Source organism: Anneissia japonica, unplaced genomic scaffold, assembly GCF_011630105.1.
Source record: "Anneissia japonica isolate Jap-2015-1 unplaced genomic scaffold, ASM1163010v1 scaffold287986_len575832_cov185, whole genome shotgun sequence".
Taxonomy (NCBI): Eukaryota; Metazoa; Echinodermata; class Crinoidea; order Comatulida; family Comatulidae; genus Anneissia; species Anneissia japonica.
The window spans coordinates 339,590-367,250 of NW_022692348.1; the positions used below are offsets into that span (position 1 = coordinate 339,590).

The window sequence follows — 27,661 nt, forward strand, 5'->3', positions numbered from 1 at the left end:
GGTTCTTTTGTTTAGTATTGACTGTTTGTCTGAATATATTATGTGAAGTTTTTCGGTTATGCATAGGTTGCAGCGTTTTGTTTACTTGCACAATGTCCATCAAATTGTCTATGACAAATGTATGATTTGGCCATGACAAGGCCATACAAGGACATGATGATGTCACATCTCACCCATAGACTGATAGTGTGATATGATGATGTTATATGTCATACCCATATATGGGCAACTCACAGGTGTGATTGTCACAGACTTAAAAGTGTGAACAGCGCTTAGTAACTTCACTGTAATGTTACGTGCTGACTTACAGACTACAGTAATTTTCATTCCCTTGAGATATAAGAGATTATTACACTTGCAGTTTCTAGTGCTGTTTTACATACTTTTTTCTTCTGCATATTAATTGAGCTGTTTACGCTTCCCACATCCATCTGCAAAACAAATCAAATTTGTCGCTTTTTTTTATGGCTAACTAGTTAGTCCGTATTCATAATAGGTATTGTAATTAATGGAAATGGATGGCTTTAAAATAGAATTAAATACGCTATCTTTGCAAAATGGTAGTCATGGATAATCATAACTTTAAAAGGTTTTTTATTATCTGGCATTAGCATAATGTTAGTACAGTATTATAACTTATTGTTTAAGCTACACTTAATTAAGGTGTGGTCACTTTTATTTATGCTAATGTATACTGCATTATTATTATTATTATTATTACTTTTAATTTTGTATTGGTTGTTGATTAGAGTATGTTGGAGAATAGTGCAATTCATTTCAATGCAATTTTATTATGATCAGTTACAGTATGATATAATGAGTTACAACTATTTTAAAGTTCTATCTCTAAACCACTATTCCTCCCAGTTTTTAAACATCGTCTCTTATTGACCTTTCCTAAGGTTTTCAACAAACACATTTTAGATGAGAAAAAAAAACCTGGCTGTAATAAAATAGTTTCAGCTTCTGTTGTACAATTTTAGTTTTTTTAAATAAATATTAATATGAAATTAAAATTAATATTAAAGTGACTTTGGTATGGATTTACACGGCCACTGGTGTTGAATAAAGATGATAATAAGTATTTGAGAAAAACGTATTTCGATGGTGTTATACGTTTTTTTCTCAATTTTCAAATTAATATTAAGTCATTATTGGGCGAGTCGAGTGGCCGAGTGGTAAGGCAGGGGCACCGGTAACTCCAGCATTAACATTCGGTTGGTAAAACTAAGTCTTCTCGGATAAACACTTAAAAATGAGGTCCAGTGTATAAATCCGGCTCGTTTGCACTTTAAAGAACCCATTGCATCTTTCAGAAAAATAGGGATTACCCCTATGATATGGTTCATTTCAGCCCTGTTGTGGAATGATGTGAACATAGATAACATGAAGCACCTTTTTCTGGCTGCTAGGTAGTCAAAGACCATGCACATACGCAATTCAGCACAATGACGCTGCAAGTTATGGGTTAATTTCCTACCTTTACCTTTATTATCAACCAACCAAATGTAGACTAATAACATCGCTTCTTCAGGCATCATTAGAAGCACATGAGATTCACATGTGTAATCACTTATTTTATAATGTTAATAATAATTTATTCATGTTGCTTCTGCTGCTTATTGATTTCCATAAAAGTGCTTAATTATGCATGATGTACACTTTCAATGAAAGGCAGTTCATTCGAGGATATATAGAAAAAAAATGACAAACGTTGGACAATTATATGATTGATTAATTAAGTGTTTACAGCGAACCAGTTTATTAGGAAATTAGTCTGTTAAACATTTTCTTTTATCTGTGTTGAAGAAATTATTTGAAGAATTACTACAAATATTTAAAATAGTAATCTCAATGTATGTTGGTCTTTTATTGGTATCTGGATCATTTTCAATCATTTGCACTTTCACCATGAGTAGTTTGATAGTACAGTGGGTAAGGTGATCCTTGAAGGTATCACTGAGAGAGAATGCAGCCAAGGTCAATTTTGGAGAGTGTGGGTCGGTGGGCCGCTATTTTTCATGTTAACTTGTTTTCCTTAAATTTCTGTTAAATGAAAATTACTACAATGTTTCTCCTTTTCAACCTATTATTTTGATGCACTGAAGTATATGAAATGAATGGTAATGTAGTAAAACCATAACTAAATCACAAATAAAGTCAAACATTCTTATGAATCTATAATATGGCACATAAAAACATGTATTGCAATGTATATTTTTTTATTATTTTTACTTGAAATAATATAGGCTTAGGGCTACTGAATGTTTTAGCTACTGATATCTGACTGCAGAATCTCGTTGCAATTAGTTTACATAGCTCCATAATCTTGTTGACGTTAATCTTTAGTTGTTGCTTAATAAAACTTAATTATATTAATTATATTTTAGTATTTGCTTATAATTTATTATGTTTTCTCACGATGAGCTTATTTTGACCTTTTATTTCTGTACTATTTTAGGCCAACAAAAAAGTTTTTTTCCAAGCACTACTAACCCAAAATCTGTTTTTTTTTTGTTTTTTTTTATGCCTAGGAAGAATCCAAAATGCTTACTGTTAGTGGATGTTGTTTGAAAAAAAAACACACACATTTCAAGCCTTAGTTATGAATGTGATTTAGCATTTAATGCTGCTAATCTTTTTTTTTTATATACATTAAGTGGATCAGTCGATCTATCTCTTATAATCATGTCAGAGTAATTATATTTCCAAAAGTACCTTTAAGACATCATTCTTATAGGCTTCTGTTTCATTTTTATAGTTAATATTTTAAAGTTTTTAGTTCTTTTTGTTCACTGATTATGACTGTGTGATAACAGCTGAAACATGTTCTAGCTGATTAAATCTTTGTTTATTGTTTTAAAATTTGTGTTGTTTATTATATCTTGTCGATATTTTGGATCCATTATTCACGATTTGAGTTACAGCAGTTATGTTAGTAAGGGTGAAGACTGGAAAAACTTGCTAATAAATGCAAAAAAGCTGAAGCTGTATACAGCTAAACTTGCCTAATTCGACTTTACCTAACTCGAATAATTTCTAAGTTGATCTTATTTTACATGCCAAATAGTTGTGTTTTCCATTAATTAACGATCTGTAAGTCAAATTTTATATGTCAAACAATTATTTTTCGATGCCAATTTGGATTAGGCAAGTTCAACTTTATTCTACTGTACTGTTTTCTCACGATGCGCTTATTTTGACCTGTTATTTCTGTACTATTTTATGCCAACAAAAAGTTTTTTTCCAAGCACTACTAACCCAAAATCAAAAATAGTTGTGTCTTCCATTAATTAACGATCTGTAAGTCAAATTTTATCTGTCAAACAATTATTTTTCGATATTTGGATTAGGGCAAGTTCAACTTTATTCTGCTGTACTAGAGTTGGAGCCGTTATTTATTTCAAGTTCTAATCGTTGTACCAAGGGCCTCAAAAGAGACCACTTACAATTTTTGACTGATTAAGGCAACTTGTACAGTAATATACTCTGAACAGATAAATATAATTTGATATTCAATGTTTTAAATTAATTTTGAGGTTTTTAGAGATTTAATAACAGAAGATATCTTTAATCCTTCTTTTGATTACGGTATACAGTAATTGTCTTGTATAAAATGATTATCCTATAGAGTGTTTAGTGATACATACCAGCATATCTGCCGTAGGCAACTGCAGTGCAATTTCAACACATTCGTATTGTGGGCAAGGGTCAGACAGGTCAGCGTTGGCTATGGGAAGTATTACTTAATGAAGTACCGTGGGAATAATAGTATATTGTATAAAGAAGTTTGTAAAAATAAACAGATATACCTATCTCAGATGATTGTTGAGAATAAACATATAATTTTATGGCCCTGTTGGTTGTTTTTGTTTGACATTACTTTCATTTTCCATTTGTCTCATATAAGTTTTGACAGTCATCAAAGTACAGTATTTTCTTTTTGCTATTGTCAGCGATCTTTGAGCATAAGTATTTCATATAGGATTTTCTATATATTATTGAAACCAGATAAAAATATTTTATTATATAATGTATCGGACTCTGTTTTCTTTGATGATATCTCCATGGTTATGAGTTTCCATAACTACCATTGAGATATCATGATGGATGCTTATGAGGGAATTTATTGATACTAATTTTTATCTAATTAGCATAATTATAAATATACTGTATTACCATTACCATGTGAATCTTTACATACTGATGTATACTATATCTGTACTAGTAGTTTAGCCCATATATTTAAGACATTAATTCTCATTTTATTATAATCATTTATGTATCCCTATTTTGTGTAGCCTTCAATACTAAATTTTAATGTAATTAGATAATAAATGTAATACTAAAACTTCATTACATTCTTAAAAGGATAACTTCCTAGAATGGAGTTATTTTTTTGTCTTTTTTTGTGGAAGGTTCCATACTCAACAGTGATTTATTTCACTTCTTCAGGAATATGTCTATAGTAGGCAGGTTTATGTTTGAATTTACTTACTGTATGTCTTCACTCCTGCCATTTTTATAAATTTTGACGCATAAAACAACTGATATCAATTTGTACTAAGAGAGAAACATAGGAGTAACCATACTCTGTTTTGTTCTGAACTTGATCATTTCATTCTATATTCACCAAAAACAAACTTAACATCTGTCCCCAAAGGCTTTTATGCATTTTCACCTTTTCTCTAAACAAACTTCCCACTGTCATCTGTTATGCTCCAGCTCTTTCTCAATTCAAATCTCTTCTTAAAACTCATGTTTTTCCATAGTTGTACTTTGTAAGCACTGTGGGTAAAGAGCATTATTAATGGTAAAGTATTATTATTATATACTTATAAGTGTACGGGCTTAAGAGACCGGGAAAGGGGAAGGAATTCCGGAAATTCCCAACCCAAAGCCTCCACTCAGTGTTACTGGGGATGCCTTATTTCCATCTTTTTCATCCTTGTTGAAGTGTTCAACATTTTAAGTCAAATTCTTCTAAGTTTACACTTTTGGTTGATTTCCCCGTGAACAGTAAGTAATTGGTTACTGCAGCCTAAACATGCATATTATTCAACCCACCTATTACTAGTATTTCATTTGTCAATAACGAGGATTCAAACACAGAGAATATGCTAAGATATTCTGTTAAGCGATGTGAATATAATACGTTTTAAATAATTATTCGTGTCCTTGCACAGTTATGAATTCCTGTTGACTAAACTGGTGCTGGAAGCTGCGTGTGCAGCGTGTACCACAGGGACCGTTGAATCCCTAGTTTAATTTCATCTTTGCTTTTTTGTTTACAGTTAGAGGACTGATATATAAGTTACTATTAGTGTAGTCTTCTGGAAAATACATTTAAATTTTCAAATGTTGGTCCCTTGTGTGTTGAAGTTGAAGCTAGCTTGCATGTAATTCCTCCAGTTATCTGGTATCTAGATTACCACATTTACCTTGTGGGTGTAGCAATGACTTTTAACTGTACCAGGATAGGAAGCTTGCCGATCTGGACCTTCTGGCCTGGTTCTAGGGTTGGTGCACTATTGTTTATGCTAATGAGTCTTTAGACAAGTTCTGCACATCTCAGATGGAATAAAATCTATCTCTCCGTTGTTGAACCAAGGAGTTCTCTGTATTTTGTGACTTGAAATAATAGAATATTAGCATTTATGAGCAATATATTTTCATTTTATATAGGCAAGTAGTAAATATGTGGTTCATTTGTAACATACTAGATAATTAAGTCTTCAAAATAATAGTTGTTTTTACTCCTTTCTGCATATTTTATACACAGATTTTTAAATGGCTAAATGTCCTGAGACATCATTGGACTGGACAGAAGCAATATAGAATAGTTTACCCTTTCCTAAGGACACTAATGTCCTCAGAACCTCTCAATTGAAAGCCCAAATCCTGAGTGCTATGTTTTGTCTCTGCACTATGGTTTGATTGTCCAAGTGCCCATCTTCCAATTAAAAGGCTGAGGTTCAGTCCTGGTGAAATATGTAAAGATTTGCACAACCAAATAAAACTCCACTTCCTAAGCTGCACTACTCTGCTTGGATCACCTTTTGTTTATGGCTATCAGAATCTGATATCATTTGTACTGGTACTTTTCACATCAATTAATTACCGAGCTATAATATTTTATGAAGGATTTGTATAGGCTGTATATTGCATGACATGTATTAATATATTGATTGATTGATGATTGATTGATTGATTTTATTCAGTATCAGTACCTACAAAAATACAAAGCAAATGACAGGGAATGCATGATTCTAGGCATGACCCAAGAAAGGTTAAAAAGATACCGTATTTCCGTTGGGATCCTTAAATTAAAGAAGAGAATACAAAACACAGAAGTAAAAAATCAGGAAGATAAAAGAACGGCAATGACGAACAAAAAGAAGTAAAAATGGATGCTAATAAAGATTGCAATGACGTGTAAGAATTCAATTTAAAAGTTTAAGAACATTTAAAAATAAGGAAGTTTAAACATTAAAAAAAAATGATGAAAGTTTACAAATTTTAAAGTGTTTAAGATTTATCAAGTGGTTGGATTAGACATATGAAGTGGTTAATGTTCAAAATGTATTCGGGGACCTGAACTCTTTCTACCTTGGTATCTGAAGCTTTCTGCTTGCACGCTAGAATTCTGCCATCCCCCTCAGTAATAGTAGTTAAATATAACTTTAGAAATGACGATTGTGTATGAAGTAATAGTAATATCATAATTAAGAATATAAAGTATTAGAGTTTCACTTTGGTTATTACTTTCTGATAGTGTGCAGAGCTTTTGAAAGGGTTAGAAATTCCTTTTTTTTTTTTTTTAATTGGAGCAGTGCCAACAATTGCCTTTACATTTAGATGTTATAATTTTCTATAAATATTTACACTACCATATAATGCAAGAACCTTGATATAGTGTAAAAAATATGTTTAAACTTATGATTAACCAAGAAATGTTTATTGTCATTCTTTTTACTTTTCTTACAGTTTTTAAGACTTGGAATACAATTTAACAAGAAGAGTGATAAGTTTGGGCTTTCAAAAAGGTATGTCATGTAACAATATTCATCTATATTTGCTGGATTTTTAAAGCACATTTACTTGTTCCATACTGCTATGGTAACTACAAATTTGGTGCAGCATAACATTGAATCCTACATTATTATCATAATTTGCACACCATTCATCATTAGACGTTGCATGTTCCACAATAGACCTTTCCAAGAGTATCAATCAAACTTAACAACTGACCAATCAGAACAGCGCTAGGAATGTGTTGTCCCACAAGAGCATGTGTTCTCGTATGTTTTAACACTGTTGTCTTGTGGGACCTTAGCAACAGTATCCAAGGGGCGGGGCTTAGCGGAAAGGTCAATTGTGAGCCAGTAATTCGTGTCGTGGGTCAGATGTATGTCATGTGCTTGGTGATTTTATATGGCGATCGTTTAACCCTTATAGTTTTCTTTAAGCGATATTTGGGTTGCAGTATTTTTGAAGATTCATATTTAACGTTGAATTGAACCTATTCCTATATTTCAATTATTCATTATTGATTGTTAACGTTTGCATGTTATCGTCTAGCTGATTTCGTGCCGTAAGGAGAACAGAAAATATGGAACCACAAAGCACCAGAGCTTTGAAAGAGGGGTTCAAAATGTTTCCAAAAAACCCTAAAAAAGAAAGCATGGCCTGAAGGTCCCCTGGGAAAATTTTGATTTCTAGATGGCCGGAAATGAGCTTTAAGTTCTTCAAAACTCAATGGTTTTCCCCAAGACCCAGTAGTATTTTGTTACGTTTCTTCACAGATGGGGGTCTGCCACTGCATGAATGATAATAGCTTTGTGATTAAAATTCTAGTGTTGTCTTGTCTTCTTTTTTACTTGACCTTCTAACCATCTTTCACTTAATTAGCACACATTTATAATGGGCTTTTATTCAATTCATTGGATTCATTATAACAAGACTTTACTTTCAATATACTTGTTTACTTGTATTTTATAAGCTCTAGATACTGTACAAGACTGACCTTCTTGAAGCAATATTCTTCTAATAAGCACAGCTAATCAAATTATGCAAATAAGCTCATTACCTATTCAAATGATTATTCCATTATTCATAATCTTGTTCATCTTTAAAAGACATCAGTTCTTAGTTGTTATATTGGACAAATGAGTTTATCATATTTTTCATATTGTAATTTAATTATTGGATTGGATTTAACTTTATTTCATAATTTCTAGGAATTAAATTTATTCATAAATTAATGGGGATTAATTATGTATTTTTCGTTTTAGTAAGAAATTATGAGAAACATTTCTAATTTTTTCATATAGAATTTCATTAAATGCCATATTTCTGTGAACATCATGCCTTTTGATGTAATGACAAACAGGAACAAGAAAACATGTACAAGTGTAGCTATCCTAACTTTCCTACTATGACCATATATATACTTGATTTTAGTTAAAATTAAATGCTCACTCATGGGCTTTACTATAGCTATTCCAAATATTTTGATGGACAGCGCCTCGTAAGTGCAAATCTGGAAGTGGGACAGCTGTAACCCTCTAAACACTACTTATCTATACCTAAACAAGCGTACAATATTATGTAGATGAGCACTACTGTACAAGTATTGTACATACTCCTATTAGAGAGTGACTTTACTACTAGTCATAAATTCACAGTTGCAGCTGTAGAAAAATTAAGATGGGCAAGGTATTTTTACGGGTAGGTAGGTAATAACATTAATAAATTCTGAATAATAAGATTGGATTTTAAGGATGGAAAAGTGGATTAATAAGGGTGAGTAGAGGGCCATGAAATTAGCTTTAGACTGTGTGGAAAACTCCAAAGCTGGCAGCATTACACCATTACACTGACAGTATCTAGTAGTAAGTAGATGTGTCATTTGTAAATGCTTTATGTGTGGAATTAAATCTACCTCAGCAGGGATTAAAGCAACACACGTGTACCGATCTTTTATTATAGCCATCGAAAGATAGTTTGATACATGTGTTTGCATTGCGATAAATTTCTGTCATCCTTGTACGCTGAACATTCATCAAAATTAATGTGTAGGAAATCTGCAATATATGATGGTTAGAATGCGTATCGGGTTAACGCACCTGTTTGTTTGCTAAGCCAGGCACTCCCTGCGCACGACGGTCGTTGGCAGATGCGATTATATGATGAACGCAACACGACGACGTGCGTAAGTTTGCAAAACAAGGTATCAAAAGAATCGCGCTATATTTAGATTACACATACTGTATTCACTACTTTTACCCACTGTGTTACATTCTATAGGTCATCCTGTTTTCCTACACTAAAATAATAATATTTGTTTAATTCACTGTACAGCTAAAGCCAATTATACCAGTATCATCACAAGTGTAAAGAAAAAGGAAAATTCTAACACAGAACATAAAATAATATTTCTGTCTTAGAAATTAAAATTTTTGATTGATTTAAATTTTGTTATATAATAATGAAATAAAAATCTTGAACATTTTCAACATTTGGGAACCAATGACTTTGGAATTAGAACTCATCATAAGTTATGATTATTTAAAATTTAATGTTTGTCGAAAAAAAATAATTAAAATACTGAATTGTACCTTCATATTGTTATTAATTATTAAAATTTACCTGTCAAATACCTGTAGAGGATCCCTTGGACCCAGATGTTTTAAATGCTGTAATTTGTTGCTGAAATTAGCAACAAATATGTTAGCATTTTGTAAAGAATTTGTTAAACTCTGTTCATAGTGATTTATTGTTTAAATGGTTTATGATAGGCAGGTAAAAAGAAATACTATAAGTATTTTCTGACCTAGTTATATTTTGTAGTATAGGGAAAAACATAATTTTCAAGCTTTCTATTATGAATATATGAAGGTCTCCCTCCAAGTAAAGACCACTTCTGGTCCGGGATTCCCATGATTGTTTACAGCTTTGGTCTCTAATTAAAATAATAAAATAATAGACATTTTTAGAGATCTTTTATTGGAGGTGGTCCAATAATTGGAGGGAGAAAAATTTGTGGATACCGTATTATAGGCAGACGTGGATCCAGTAGGGGGTTGCTCTCCGTCTCCGTTTGCCACTAAAGTTGAAAAATTTCAATGCATATTAATGAAGTGTACTCTTACTTATCTATTCCGAAAATGCTGTGCCCCCCTCCCCCGTTTGAAAATTCTGGATGCGCGCCTGATAGGATTAATGACATCATGTCCTTATATGGACAAATCACAAATTTATCTTGTGAAACTTCTGTAGCGTAGTGCAGAGGTTTAAGCACCCAGAAAATCCTGCATAAATGAATTCATTTGAATAAAACATGAGAGAAACAAAAGCCATTGATCTAAGATGAGGATTTAGTCTTCTAATTTTCTTTCAAAACAAATCAGTTGCTGTTTTTAATAATTAAAGACTTGTTTACTTCCTACGTGTAATCAGTATTCTTGGATAAAATCCATGGCATTTTCCTGAAGTGCTGAAGTCTCTTGTAAGGACTCCCAACGATTTGTTTTTTTAAGTGTGACCTGAATTGACCGACCTGGTCAATCCTAAGAAATAACTCATTGGTTTATTTTTGAAAAAAACAATCAGTACAACTTATAATAATGTTATGTTGACATACAGTCAGCTCTTCTATAACATACAGTACTGCACTGTTGAGATAAACATAAAATTATTGAAATTAATATTAAGTTGCTCTAATAGCACAATGTGCTGTATAAATTTCCCTTTATTATTATTAGGAACATGTCAATAAAAATATTTTATTATGTTAATATTTGTTGTACTATCTAAGCAAATTGATTTTATTTCACTTCCCTAAGCATAATAGTTATCAATATTCTTTTCCTCCCCCTCCCATTTTAATTACAGTAAGATACTCGGGCACATAAATTTGAAGCTAGTTATAATATTTTATATTTAGCATTTCAACAAAACAAGGGTTTTCGCTGACCCTGCAACCTCCAATAACATCATTTAGCAAGAAATTTTACCAGAATGTCAAGATGGCTCTGCAAGTTAACAAAAGAAATCGGTTTCACATTTCGATCTCCAACAGTGTTCAACATGCAAAGATAACAGCCAGCGTTATTTAGGACTGTCTATCAGATTTTCCTTGCAAATAAATATGTCATAAATTTTGAAGGGTTCATCTGAACAAAATATTTTTCAATACAAAAAGAAATGAATTTTCTTTTATCCAATTCATAGCAAATGTAAACTGTTTTATGATAATTTACATTGTCTCTAGAGTAAGAATCAAAACCTGTGTCTGTAGTATATGAACCACTTTAGCAGGAAAGTACTAGTCAATAGCTCTAATCTAAGGCCTTCAGGTTCAGCTGCAAGGGTTACACTCTTATAAATAATGTTGGGGAAAAAAATGGGGAGACTTTTTTTTATAATAATGGTTTTGAATAAAAATAAAATTTTATTTTTTATTAATTAGCAAACCCAACGCCACAAAAAATGGAAATTTATGAAAAAAACAATAGAAGTTTTATTTATTTTTATTATATCTGCTGTTGCCTTGAAATCTCCAAAAATAAGATATGTATATTTCTTCCTGTTATTATAAATTTAAAGCATTTAACCATCCCATTACTACACTGTTTGCATTCACCAATAAAATTTTAATTTATTTTCTCTTCTATCTGGATGTTTTTGGCAAAACCATTTGCTAAATAAGAAAACAAAATTTGATTTTAATTTTTTTTTCCACCTTCCTCAGACTATCTTTAAAAAAAGTTCGCGTAACAAGGTATCAAAAAAGTCTCGCCTAATTATGCCTATTTTGATACCACTACTGTTGAACATGAATAGTTCATATTAACTACAAAATTGTTGATCCTATTCTTTCCATTTATTTGTAAAATACAACCAGTAATTGTCTGTACAGCTTTTCTTGCACTTGCATGTTACCATGGTTATCAAATATATTATAATGTGTTTGAAGTGTTGCCAAGGTAATGATATTATGAGTAGTACTGAAAGCATCGTCTATCATATTGTCTGCTTATTTTCATAAATTATTCAGAATTTATTTCATCAGATTAAGATTAGGTTTTTTCTTGTAAATGTTTTGAGAACCTCTTGGATTTTGCTATAAGAACCATCCTAAAAAAAGGAATTAATAATAAAATAGATTGATCAATTATCCTAATAATGTCCATCCCACAGATTGTGATGTAGAATGTGTCAACATAGCTCTGGGCTTACCTAGAGTTAAAATCATTTCACTAGACAGGTCTGAATTGGATGTACGACATAAATCTTATTCTTAGTTTGTATGTAGATATCTGATCATTGTCTTGATGAATAGCTTTAGTAGAAGTCACTTTACTTGTAACTTGCCTTCTAGTTCTAAATAAAGATTTATCTTTGATATGAATCACAAATGCCTGAACATGCTTAATAAGTTGTATAGCAATATAGATGAGGCAGTTGGCACTTTTACAGAAAAACTAACTTTAATGAAAAAATATGGGCTTTTGTTCATATAGTGAACTTCTTCATCTGACTGATATTAACTGTATTTCGCTTGTTGCTGCTATTTGCCAATTAAGGTGATAAATTGTATAAGAAAAAAGATATTTGCAATTTTGTATGCTATAACAGCGAGAATAGTTTCTTGCATGTTCTGGTATGTACTTTGTGGACCAACATAAATAGTGTACGTGTAGAGCATGATAGGCAGCGTAGCCGAATTGATCATGCATGGAATATTGACGTCAGTAAATTTACCACATATGTATTCAATGGCACATGCCAAAATCCACCCTAACAACCTCCAAATTAAAACATCTCTTTGTGTTTTATGCTAATTTGGGAGTTTCTGTTACAACGTTCGCTGCATTATTCTTTGTGGTTTATTGGTAGTTAAATGCTGAAGATTGGTTTAGATATTGTGAAGGAAGGTGTTGGCTTTGTTGTTTACTTTGTATAGCCTTAATGGTTGATTTTAGCATGTAGTTCCAATGAGAGGTGTTTGTACTAGGATTGATTCCACCACAGTGCCTACAATAATAATGCATTATTGTACATAGTGTCCTGTCCAGACTATAAAATTGTTGTAGTTTGCTTGATAAATTTTGCATCTTGTTTTTTTTCTTTAAGCTATTTGTATTCAGCCTGGTAAGGCATGTGTATCAAGAAGTTCACATCCAAGCAGTTAAGAAATGCTATAAATGTAAATTTTCAAAGTTGACTAGAGAATTTATGCATAATGATGAAATTTCACATTCTCTAAGGTAATTAGCAGACTGGAATTACCAAAGAATGTCGCGAGAATGGCGTCATATGCACTTAAAGATGTAAGCCAAGAAACAGCGCTACATCATTGCAGTAATAATGATGACATTTGCAGATTTCGCTCTTTAAACGCTGCGTCAATCACAAAATATATGGTTGTCATCATCATGGGAATTATTCTCTGTTTTTTTTGTGTTTTTTTCCCCCTTTTTTTAAAACTCATTTTAATGCAAACCATTAATGCGGATTAACGAAAGTAATTAATGTCAATAAAAGAAAAGGTTTTTTTAGTTTTTTCGTTTTATTATTATAAAAGTATTAGCTATTTGCATTGGTTCAATTTCTCAATTTTATTTATTTAAATTAATATTTGTAATGAAGTTTCTGTAGAAAACTAACGGTGAGTAACAGACACTTTAAGGGCGAGTGATAATATGAGTAAACTCTAAATAATAAGAGTGGATTTTAAGGATGGAAAAGTGGAGGTTGGTGGAGGGCCATGAAATTAGCTTAAGACTGGGTTGAAAAATTCAAGGCTGGGTGACCCTACCCACAATAACTAAATCCATGAGATGGCAGTTCTGCTTCTGAACATTGAGGTTCAATCCCTCGCTGTACATTTTCGTTTGTACTGTATGAAAGGCACTTTACCTATACTTGTACCCAGAACCAAGAAGTGCTAGTGTGTACCTAGTAGGTGTAATCACAAAATGCGCTCATTACAGATGCAACATTATGGAATTCTCCCCAGGGAACTAAGTATGTGTTACATAAGTGCGTGATCCAGTAACCGGGGATAATAATGTGAATAGCTAAGAGGCTTTGTGGGAATGAAGCGCTGCATAAGTCTAACATGAGGCTTGCCATCCAAAGCCAGCGTACTGTCGCTAAATGGTAAAATGAGTAATTAGAACAACAATGTAGCAATAGTGTATAATTTAGTACAGAGAAGCTGTAATACTTTTGTTATATTATCTTATGCAGCATTAAACAAATCTTTATGATATATATGATAATGATATTGTTCATTTAATTATAGTGATTAAAAGTTCAGAAAGTTTAATTTTTCAAAGTATTAGTTGGATAAATATGAGGCCATTTAAATTGAGCTTGACATTAGAACATGATCACTGACCTTTTTAGGTCCAAAGATGCAATGAAATTGCATTTTATTGTGTTCTAGCATTTCATGATGGATGATCCTGATTTATGTGTGACTATCCTTTAATGATTTCTATGTGTACTTTTGATTGTCATTATCCAAGTAACCTGTCATATTTCTTACAGTTAAAATACAATAAATGTAAACATCTTGACTCTTTGATGATGCAGGCCTACTTTTAAGCTGTAAATTTAATATGGAGTTTATTATAAATGCCACATCATTGAAAATAGTATGAACAAGTGTTGTTTCAATTGGTCAACCAAGATACAAAATATAGCACATTTTAATTTTTTAAAGGTGTGATGTGAATGAGTGTCAACCCTCTGTTTATGTATCTTATTTCAAAAGACCACAATGACTGAACTCAGAGATTCTGCATTTTCATTTTGTTGGGCCTTTTTTCGTTTTTTATCTTTATATTTCTTTTTTTTTTCTGTATTTGTTTAAATATTTTATTTATTTATTCTTTTTATGATGTGAAGTGCACAGAAGCAAGCGCAACTTTATTGTTATTATTATTATTATTATTATTATTATTGGTTGCATTAATTAAAGTGTTGTTTATCTTCATACTGCTAAGTCCTACATGTTTTCATTGCGCTTTTAAGATAATAAATGAAGTAGTGATTTTAATACATGGGTTGTGTACACTATCCCTTGTCTTGCTAATGAACCAGCTATCATAAGTAGGCCAAAATGGTCATTTCAAAGGTGATGACCTACTTAAGTACTTACGCCAAACATACTGAGGCCTTACCTGACCTGTAGTATTCTAATCCTCTACGTCAGGCCGTGACAGTAATGGCATCTTATCATCGATATACCAATTTAATTCGCAGAATAGATTTTCTGGTAATGTACTTGTTCACTTGGTATTGCATTGTCCCCTGTTTTTCTTGTTTTCAACACAGCTTAAATGCAGTTCAAAGGTAGTTCACATCAACGTACAAAAACAATAAGTTTGGCACTAAACACTTAACGTTTGTTTTCATCCATTTTTTTGTAATAGATTTTTTATGCGTTTTTCTGAGAGCAGGTTACACAGTGCAGTAACAATAAAGTAATTTTGTTCACGGACTCAATGGAAATTGTTCTTTCAATCATTACTGTAGTTTGCTTCTTTTACTGTATCATTACAAGGCTGAGAGAGTGGAGATGTTATTATAGGACTTGAACCCAGGTCCCTAGAATTAGCAGGCACGCATTTCAACCACCAACATCTGCTTCTGTATATTATATGTTATTTGTATTTGAATGTGAGACAAATAAATAATAAAAACTTTACTAACATCCAAAAAATTCAGCTTCTAATAAACTACTGTACTTTGCGAGTTGATTGGTTGATAAACTACTGTTTATGGCAAGTTGATTGGCCGAGCAGTTAAGTCAGGGGTACCCTAACTTTTAGCTATAATATTGGTGCTGGTTCAAACGGCTCACTCGCCAATGGTTCTGGTGGTGGAGTCTATAAGGACTGTAAAGTGTAGGCCCAGTGTATGCATTTGGCTCTTGTGCATTTTAAAGAACCCAGTACATCCTTCGAGAAGAGTAGGGGGTTACCCGGTGTACTGGTCCATTCAGTCCGCTTTCGTTTAATAGATGTGCCACGTAGGATACTGATTGGCATATCCTTGGTGCTTGTGCCTAAAGAAATGAAATGAAAAAATGAAAACGAAATATGTTTCACAGGACATTTTAATAATATGACCATTAATCCAGTTAAGCACAGTGTCATTTTGACAGCATCTGGTTTTTTTGGCGATTTGTTTTTCATGTGTTGTTTTAATGTTTTTACTGGATATCATTGTCAACTTTACTCTACATAGTGGCATTATACATCATCCTACTAATTTACATAATGATGCCCATCGTCGTTATTGTCGTGATTATAAATTGCAACTCTCTATAGAGACATAAAACATGTTAAAGTAATGGTTTTCATCTTCTTATAATATATCCTTACTTCACTGATGTGGTGGTTTGTTCTAGGTTGGTTTGTATTTAGAATCTGATAACAAAATTGTCATCACTCTCCAACGGCACTAGTAAGGCCAAGTAAGAAAAAAAGTAGTTTCTTGTCCTAATATTTTGAAACGTAATGGAGAATGAGGGCATTTTTTTGTTTTACTCTGAAATGGCAAATCCGAGATGGTCTATGGGAAACAGCTACTCTCTTCTCACTTTACCAAGTAGACACATTGAAAGCAAATAAAAGAAGCACTAGACATGATTCATACCATATGTATCCCCAACCACGAACGATTGAGAGAGGAATTTTACTAATACGAGTCAACAATTTTTGAAAAATAAAGGAAATTTAAAAAAAATTTGTGAGGCAGAAAAAATGGATGCGCGAGGGGACGAAAAACCAGTAATTTTTTTTATTTGGCTAATGATTGATCAATACGCGATCATCGAACAGTCTGTGTCCAAGGGCTAAACTGCATGCTATAACTAGTCTGATGCTACAATGGAGATTTTGATGTACAATTTGATATAATGGATTTTTATTATGCCATACAGTACAGTTTAAAGAATTACGATGCTTTAATTAGCATACAATATGAATGAAGAAGAAAAAGTATACATTTATGATATACTACCCTCAGAGTAAAAAAAAAAAAAGCAGCATCAAATACTATCACCAAATACAGTAGGCATGTTTCTCCAACTATTGCCTACTATTCATAAGTATAGTATTTATATAATCTACATACCTCTAATGAATATAACATTTAATTTAATCATTTAAAAATCAAAACTATTACAGAATCATATGCACAGTAATATAGTATTTATACGGATTAGCCTGCATTGAAATTTAAATACTCTATGATGAAAGGAAGGCCCAAATTAGCCTGGAAAGCAAAATATGTTAAATAGACATCATTTTTCAAAAACAATCCTGCCCAAAATAAAACCAAATTGAACCAGGTTGTAGAAACCCTCATTCACGTGTAGCGACAAGCATATTTGAAAGTGACAAAAATGATGGCGACGACTACATTGTATGAGGAGGGGTAAGTGAAGGAAAACAAAAGGTCGTGATACTGAAGGAAAATATTCACATTACTTTATATTCCACCTCCTGTTAGGCAGGGCCTCCTCTCACTATCATAATTATCATTATTATATTGAACACAACTAAAATCTTAATAATAATATGCTGCATATATTTTGTATATAAATAAATACATTTCTTAATTCTATAGATTTTATTATTGATTCAAATATTTTGTTACAAAATAATTCTTAAGCAATCAACAGTATTATCAACCATTTAAGCTTTTGTGCTCATTAAAAGACAACCCCTTTCTGAAGTGTGTTTATCTAACTGACTATACCCATAAGCTGCTTTGTTCAACTGTAAGAGATTCCTATATTATACAAGCTAACCCTTGGCTATTTTGATCTGCGTGTTTTTACACGCCTGACTTGTGTTGATTATTCACACGTGCCGTCAAAGGAAACTGATACAGCAGGACAATTCTTGGTGTCTGTAACCATTGATATAATCGCGTGCGCCTCGAGTCTGCTTGGACAGATTCAGAGGTGTCGATTTCACGCCCTTTGGTTAACTAGAGAACTTAGACCAATTAATTCAAACTTGGTATACAATGCTGAGGTTTTTGTTAAAGATGAAGGTAGTCAAAAAAAAACATCACTTAACAGAATGCCTGTGACAAATTTCACAATGGGTATCAATGGCATTAACATGATATTGAATACATATTTTGGAATCTGATTAAAAAAGTGTTGATGCTGATTCGAGCAAAACAAAAGTATCAAAATAGTTGTAATGATGGTGATAATAATTGTGATTATCTGGCTACGTTCTCACACGGCAGCTAATGGTTAGCAGGATCCGGATCCTGCTAACCGTTAGCTGCCGTGCGTCCATGCGAGAAAATCCCGATCCGGATACCAACAATATGATGATCGAATCACTGGCCAATAAGAAACTGGAAATTGTAAACGCGTATGTGTGATTGGTTGATGATAGAAGCGCCCTTAACTTGCTAACCGATAGCGCTTGCTAACCATTAGCGCTAACCGATCGGGCGTTCTCATGCAGGTGCTAACGGTTAGCTCCGGATACTAGGGCTCTCGTGAGAACCAGGCTTAAAGCTCTTTCCATATATAATATCATCATGCCCATGATGGGATGATCAATGCCAAAGCCAGCTATTGGGACAGTTGGGACAGTTCCACAAAATTTTTCTATTGGGTCCACAAAGAATGGGTTCACATTTTAAAATTGAGTCCAGATTTCTCATATTTTGTGTGAAATGGGTCAACCTTAAAAAAATTTGTCCAGATTTCTCATATTTTGTGTAAAATGGGTAACTTTTTAAAGAAAATCGATCCACATTACTTAAATTTAAAAGTGGGTTTACCCCGATATTGTCCCACACTGTTTAAAAATCCTGGCTACAGCATTGGAGATAATCATAGGTATTTATCATGTGGATAATCTAAGTATTTATCTCGGAAACTAGATAATGTGTAAAGCATCAAAGAGAATTTAAAATAAATAGATTTTAATTCAAACTAAGCACTTTTCAGTGGAATTGAGAGGAATTTTTCAGAGAGAATAGCTACATGTGTGAAAATGAAAAATGTTGGAGGATGGTGATTTCAATAACATTTATAATAAAGCAAAAAAAAGAACTGTTTCTGAAACCCAACTGACCACATTTGAAACTGTTTTAAGACATTTTAGAACATATTAATTATTGCTAAATAATTTTTCTATTCCAACGATTTGCGTCTGACAGTGGGTTTGGCCTTTCCCCTTCCTCCAGGAGGTCTTCTATTACTAAGTCATGATTATTTGTAAACATTATTGAGACAAAATCAAGTCTCTGTAGGTACAGTTGTAATGTTTTTGACTTGAAAATTGAAGCAGCTGCAGAAATTGTCTATACTATTGGCTGTGTATCAGCTCACCTATAGAGGGCTCACTTGTAAGATGGTAGTTTACCATATTTACAGAAACAAGAAATAGTACTCATAATTACTATAAAGCCAATAAGTTAAAACATTCAACCGTGCATTATAAAAACAATTATTTCAATTTCTATATATAAACTGCTGTACGTAATGTATTTAACAGAACATTACAATAACATTTTATCTAATTAGGCACAGTGTGTCACTTTGACAGCGTCTGGTTTTATAGGTGATTTGTTTTCATATGTTTTTTTAAATGTTTTACTATACATCATTTTCAACTTTACTCTACAAAGTGGCATCATCCTTCTAATTTACATAATGTTGCTCATCATTGTTATTGAAGTAATTGTAAATTGTGACTCGCTATTGAGACAAAAATAATGTGATAATGATCGTCTTCCTTATAATCAGAATCAGAATAATTTTATTATCTCCAAATGAAGAAATTGAATGCTCAATAAAATTTAAAACCTTGCATATAAAATACATTCAAATATAAATACAATAAAAAAGTACATCACTAATTCAAAACATCAGATACAAAAATCTTTGAAATACCAAAACATCAAAAATGAAACACAAAAAAATATATATATATAATATTATCCTTTACTTCAATGACAAACAATGGTTTGTTTGTTGTGGGTTGATATATTCATTATAAACAATTGTTTGTGTTGTTTAATCTTTACAGTTTTATTCACCAATGAAAGGGACATAAGAATAGCTATACTTATCAAATGTTTTTATTAACTGTTATATCTTAATAATATTAAAATTCTTTTTAATACTTTCCCCTTGTTGACATGATATTATACAAGAGATCTGCTTTTCAGAAGTAGTTTCTTTGTGTGAATTTAATAACTAATACCATATTTTCCTTAAATTAAATGCATTAAGAATTTTGAGTGTCATGGTCTAATAAGAATTGAGATTCAGTCTGCATTATTATGCATGTTAATAATGTCAAGATCCTGAGTTGTCCATCCCAGTGATTGGCTTTGATGCTACATTCTTGCACATTGGCAAAGTGCATGAAATTGTACTACCATAAACAAGTGAGATTCAATTACAATAAAGCCGGTAGCTAACATTTCAGCACAATTAATTTCCATAAAGTACAAGGCTATAAAAGTATGGAATCTATAACCCACGTCTGTGGAGTCATGCATAGTAGATGTAAATTGTTTTAGTTAATAGTAAATAGAAATTTAAATGTTGTCAAATAATCCTGCTTAATTTCGCAGTTTTATCTATTCAAAGTATTGTGATGAGATATGACCTGTCCAATTCCATTTCCTTGTCTTTTCTGTAAAATTAAATATAAATTTTTTTCTTGTTTCAATTAGGAATTATTGCTGTAGTTTTGCAAGGCCGCTAGGGACAACTTCTCAGGATGGCCGGAGAATTTTGTCTTGCGACTTTTATCATAAGTTTGATGTTATGTATAACATTAGCAGCAGGTAGGTTGATTAAAAATTCAGGCATATGCTAATAGAATTTAATAACTATTTAATGCAATAAACTGAATTTTTGATCGATTTGATATTTTTGTTAATCTTATTGAGCTTTTTTAATGCATTTTTTATTCATTGTACATGAATTATTTTTTATTTATTTATTTATTTATTATTTTTATATTATTTAAATTGTATAATTCTCTCTTTTTAATTTTGCTGTTTAGCTTTTGTGATTATGAATTTTATTAACTATAATGTTTTTATGTGAGGTCCCCATGTTCGTCAGCAATTGCTGTTTTGGTTCACCCTCAGTAAATAAAGTTGAATAAAAAAATAAATAAAAAATAAAAAGAATTTTAACCAACTTTTGGTCTTGGATATGTAAGATTTAAACATATAAAGAGTTTATTAAATTCAATACAATTATATAAAAACTATGATTTAATTTCAATAAGTATTATATTTTATATAATATTTTTGTTCATTTTTAATACATAATTAAAAATTTGAAAAAATTTTAAATAACTTCTTAAAAAATAATGAAACAAGTAGTACCATATATGTCAAAACAATTTAAAGGGTGATCTTTAAATATAGATAAAATACATTTAGCAATATAAAAGTAATGAATTATAAATGCTTGTGTCTGGTCATGATAATGATAGACATAAAGTATTGCCTAATCCTCAACTTACAAGATGTTAATCTCTCCTTGATCCCATACTACTAATCTACCTGACCAATCCATCTACTGTTGCTAGTATAGCAATGTGAAACTCATTGCTGTACTATGGTCTCTTGTTGATACAGTATGTAAGATCTAGTGGGATCAACACATTGCATATCATTAATGCATTCTATAATAAAACATCTGGTACTATATGGGACACATAATCATGTTCCAAAAAACATTAGTAATAACATTATAAATGGCGTACGATGATAAATATATTGTCTTCATCAAACTTCAAACCTCATACTTCTAATCCTTTTTAGTTTCCTATTTATTTACCTTATGTATTATTTTTAACACTTACCATTTACAGTTTTTAACTTTCTTCTTGTTGTATTTTATCTACTGTACTGTTCCGATGTAAGAAATGAAATTTCCTTACTGAGGATGAATTAACTTTTGAATCTTGAATCTATTTAATTTTTGTTTCACCATTGGGCTCCACTTCACATCAAATTTAAATAGTCCGAAATAATGAAGAAAAGGCTACTATAATTCATAAATTATGGTAATGTAACAGCATACGCTTTTATTGATATTCTATTGGGAAGGGCCTCTGACTTTGATTACTAAAATGCATGACCCTTATACTATCTTGCCATCGGGCCCTGTGACCAGGCAATATGCCACTGCTTGCCCATCTGCTTGATGATGTCATATACTACCTAACCATAAGGGTAAATCACAGGTATTTCTCACCTAAAATTTGATAGTGTGATAGTAGTCTGGAAATATGTGTTTAGTATAGCACATTAGTTAATGAATGTAAAATAACCTGATTTTTTCTTACCTTGCATTATTATTTGAATATTTTATTTTCTTAAGTTTCTTCCTGTGTTCCTTTTTATCTATTTTTTAAGTAGTTAAGTTTTTACTCTTTTTTGTTTCAGTGTGTACATATCTGCTTTTAAAGTTTTTGTAGTTAAGAACTAAACCACTTTGGAAATCAGTAATATGTATTGAAAGTGTATATTCAATATAAAGAAAGAATGAATAAATGAACAGAAGATTTTCTTTTTATCATTAACATGTTTACTTCACTACTAGATTCATCTCCACCCAAGATCACATATCTATGGCATGGTGGGATGTCGGATAGCTATGGAAATCAACCTTTAGGAAAATACCCTATTGATCCTAGGCAACCAGCTGTATTTAATTGTGATGCTGAAGGCATACCAGAACCTATGTAAGTATTGTGAGGGCTCAGTGATAGGCACCTTAAGCAGGGGTACTCTACTGGCGGCCTGTGGGATCCCTGTTAAAATATACTTGAGCCGACCTAAAATAACTGAAACTGGATTAAGACGGTCATGTTAATGTGACGTTTTAGAAGCACAAAATCTAAGTTCCTCTGAAAAGCAGTAGACACAAAAACTGATTTCATCAAACAAAATCTGACACTGCCAACTTTGACATGTTGGCTTACAAGCTTATTTCTTAATATTTGCCAGAGCATAGAGTGTGCTACCATGATGAATATCCAATCAACTGCAATGAAAAATGGACGGACAAACGTATTGTATTTATTTTTTGTTGAATTAAACCCAAGACCTTCTGATAAGGTTTGGTTGCTTCCAAGTAGATGATACCTCAATCACTCAAGCCTCATTGGAATTCCAATTGAAAAATAATTTTGTTTATTATTATTTTTATTTTATTTCTTCTTTATTATGGGTTAGCCAGATTATTGAAAAAGCATTGTTATCCTCCAGGACCCAGAAACACATACAATAAAATATAATCAAATGATAAAAATCAAAAAGTACAGACAAAATATAAATTTAACATGTTTTTAACACAAATCTAATTACCTATTATTATCATAATTCAAAGTATCATTTCATTGTAGATTTGTATGGACAAGAAATGGTAGTATTATTAATAGTGATGACAGGATAAGCTTTGCAGGATCTGGAAGAAATATGAGTATAAATAATCCAACGAGAGATGACAATGGTTTGTACCAGTGCAATGCAACCAGCAGTAGGGGAACAGCTCTGTCACAGGAGATAGATGCTATTTTAGCATGTGAGTTAATTATAATTCTTGTTAGTAGCTTCCAAGATAATTATTTGTTCATATTGATTGATTGATTGATTAATATCGATTGATTGATTGATTGCTGGGTTGATTGATTGCTGGGGAAACCACTCGATAGTTGATTTAGTTTACTTTTCGGTATTGGTATTCTTCTATCTTCTTGTTGTTCCTTGTGTCAGTCGGTTCTTGTCTTTTGTATTTTTCTTGTAATTTTGAGTGGAGTGGAGGAGGTTGCACTTTTTGCTTGATTGACTGTGGATCCGAAATAATAACATCACCAGCCTTATATCCCCTGGCAACAGGCGCAGTATGAATCTCTATATTATTATTATTATTATTATGACCATTCTAGCTTAACCCGGATCAGATAATATTCAGGGGTGAAAGAAAAATACTCTGATAATTAAATTAGTCCTATTTTAAGGCTGAGTGAGTGGAGATCTCATATGCAAAAACAAAATCCTGCTTCCTAATGATTTGAACACTGGTCCTTGGGGTTTGGAAAGCAAGCATCTTAATCACCAGTTCACAGCTAATAATACTAATGTATTCAGTTGTGCGTGGGGTGCATAAGGACACCACAACCCTCTCAAAGAAAGTTCATGCCCCTAGTCACCCTCTCCCTGAAATGTTTTGAACCTAAAAAATGATACTCAAGTTGTTAAAATTCACCTCATATTACCTTATTTTGCTAGTTCGCACAACTTTGTTATTGTATTTTATATTACATATTGAATTATTATTATTATTATTATTAATTAAACTTCCATGTCTGACATTACATGTACCTTAATTTTAGATATGGATCCATTTACCGATAAGGTATCAAGTTTTACAAGGCGGCCCAACGAAAAGGTTATTTTGAATTGTAATCCTCCAAAGTCATTTCCCAAAGTAAAGATAAGCTGGGCAATGACAAAGGACCTCAACAACAAGTATAAACTTATAGATTATACAGTACGTGTTAGCCAGTCAACTACAGGTGACCTGATAATTGGTGATGTAGTTGAGGAAGATGCAGGATTTTATGTTTGTCAAGTTAACAACATGATTTTGTCCAAGATACAGGACTCGCCTGCCAAAAGGATAGTAGTTTCAGGTATGTTAATGGTGATTTACTTCTTTTAAACATTTTCATGGGAGATGAAAATATACTTTACGGAAGGGAGTTCGTTGACCTTTCCAGAGTGTCAATCAAACCTAACAACTGACCAATCAGAACAAGGCCAGGAATACGCGCGTGTCTCGCAACCTCACACCTTGTCCTCCAAACACACAAGTTTGCGTATGTTTTCACACCATCGTTTTGTTGGATGTTAGCAAAAATATTCAAGGGAGCTTAGCAGGAAGGTTCATTCAAACTACCTTTCAACTTCCAAATTTTTATCCAAGTTTTATGTGACAATTATCTATGATTTCCCCATATAATATATGGATGTGAAGTGACATCATCACAGCCATGTTTGAGTGTGATATGACATCATCATGGCCATGTATGAGTGTGATATGACATCATCATGACCGTGTATGAGTGTGATATGACATCATCATGGCCATGTATGTGTGTGATATGACATCATCATGGCCATGTATGAGTTTGATATGACATCATCATGGCCATGTATAAGTGTGATATGACATAATCATGGCCGTGTATGAGTGTGATATGACATCATCATGGCCATGTATAAGTGTAATATGACATCATCATGGCCATGTATGTGTGTGATATGACATCATCATGACCATGTACTGTATGAGTGTGATATGACATCATGGCCATGTATGAGTTTGATATGACATCATCATGGCCATGTATCAGTGCGATATGACATCATCATGGCCATGAATCAATGCAATATGTACAAATCACACAAATTTTCATATAAAACTTGATGGTTGTAGAGCTTAAAACCCTGTCCAGACTATCAAATTTTATTGGACAAAAACATGTGACATACCTAAATATCTTTATGATGACATCACATCATGACCGTATAAAAGCACATCATGACGATACATTTGCATACGAACAACAGATTTTCGTCAAAGAAATTTGATGGCATTGACAGAGCTTTAGTGAAAGTAGTAACAGAGGGTTCCTAGACATGTATAAAATTCCAACATAAGAAGTTTATACAAAGTCATTTCATGATTGCTGTTTCAATGGTTTTACTGTTTTTATCATACTTTATAAAGTGTTTAGTATTTAATTAGACCACCATAAAATCTATTCATCAAATTTTGAAAGCTGAAATATGTAAACAACTGAATAAATGAATACATACATACGTACATAAATATATAGAATATGTATACTGTACATGTATAATGTGTTATGTGTATATGTACTGTATATATACATTTTTTTTGTTTGTCTTTCAAATTTTTTGGTGTAATGTTTATATCTACAGGAGAGCCCACAGGGCCACGGCAACCACAATGGGTATCCTTTCCTGACCCTCAAAACGAAGCTCTTGTTGGTTCAGACACATCTCTTAAGTGTATTGCAGATGGCTAGTAAGTAATGTCAGAATATGCAAAATTTATTTGAGAGAAGGTAGGGCTGACTAACAGTAAAAAAGCATAACATATGATTGATATTGGTTTTTATATTATTAGGCCACTGGCTGTAAATCAAAAACTTTAATGGATTTCGTTCTCGCATTCATGGTGTGCTTTTTGAGAGTGTATGTTGTTAATTAAGTATGTTTCCCGTATTATATTAAAAGTTCTCCATAAAAAATTCAGTCGATTTTTTGCAATGACCAGTCAGAGTTGGCCCTTCCTGGCAAAAACAGCACTTTTTGGGGTTTGGGGGCACATTCGAGTAGAAATATCTCAAGTAATCAACCAGATGTCATCATCATCATTGTATGGGTAGTCAATGGCTTGGTAACTCACAGGAAAAAATTGTACTAAAAAAAAAAAAAACCTACATTAAATGAATCTAACTAGAAAAGTGTAAATTATTTGTGTACATTTGACATTTTGGGGTCTGGAGTCATTTTTGGATAGTAATATCTACTTAATTATCGTCAAATATACAAAATTATTAGAGAGAAGGTAGGGTTGACTAACAGTAAAAAGGCATAACAAATGATGATTGATATTGGTTTTTTTATGAGTTTTATTTAAAGTTGAAAGAAATAAACAAGAAGGTTCACTAGCTTAAATTTCAAAGAACATGAGTGGAGTTATATAGCTTGGTGGTAAAGATGCTTGTCTTACAATTTCAAAGTCCTGGACTCAATCCTTATATTGGTATAGCATTTTTTCTCTTAACCAAAAAGAACTTCACTCCCAAAGCCTCACAGTGAGTTTATGTAGAGCACATTTGTTTGTCTTATGAAGGGATATGCTGTTTAGAAAAGTGATTAAGTATAATCTTTAACATATCCCAAATTAACTTATTTGATCACCTTTTCATTATTTCAGTGAAACACCTGACATTGAATGGGAAGACTATCCTGAGAATGATGACCGTTTCAGTATTGCCAGCTTCGGTCAAGAGCTTGTTATTACCAATGTGAAACTCTCCGATTCTAAAGATTACACGTGTGTTGCTGTGTCTGGAGACTATGAGATCATCAAATCTTTTGAATTAATAGTTCAAGGTCAGTCCAATTTCTGCTATAGGAAAAGGAGAATAATAATAATTACCTTAACTCTGGTTACCTTAACTAAGCGACGTATCCATATTACACCCATACTATATGATCTTCACTGGCTTCCTGTCGACAAAAGAATTATTTATAAAACATTGCTGTTAACATACAAGGCAATGAACAATCTCGCTCCAGAATACATCACCGAACTCCTGACTCCTTGCACGCAAACACGCTCTCTCCGATCCGCTTCTAAGAATCTTCTAAAAGTTCCGAAAAGCACTACCATCACATACGGCTCACGGGCATTCACCTCGGCGGCGTCTACCTTATGGAATGCACTTCCAGATGAAATCAGGAATGCCGACTCACTTCAGTTTTTAAAACACAACTCAAAACTCACCTCTTCACTGAAAGTTTT

The 27,661-nt window shown here is 32.3% G+C and overlaps 1 protein-coding gene across 1 annotated transcript in view; it reads left to right on the top strand.

Annotated features, from left to right (window-relative positions):
* Positions 1–27,661, top strand: part of LOC117100283 (neuronal cell adhesion molecule-like) — a 48,120-nt gene that overhangs the window by 8,360 nt on the left and 12,099 nt on the right. The window contains exons 2-8 of the mRNA XM_033239934.1: positions 6,988–7,046; positions 20,746–20,859; positions 22,637–22,778; positions 23,442–23,620; positions 24,432–24,731; positions 26,047–26,152; positions 27,071–27,249. Coding sequence (XP_033095825.1) covers positions 20,793–20,859; positions 22,637–22,778; positions 23,442–23,620; positions 24,432–24,731; positions 26,047–26,152; positions 27,071–27,249 — 973 coding nt within the window. The 5' untranslated portion in view covers positions 6,988–7,046; positions 20,746–20,792. The remainder of the gene's footprint in view (positions 1–6,987; positions 7,047–20,745; positions 20,860–22,636; positions 22,779–23,441; positions 23,621–24,431; positions 24,732–26,046; positions 26,153–27,070; positions 27,250–27,661) is intronic.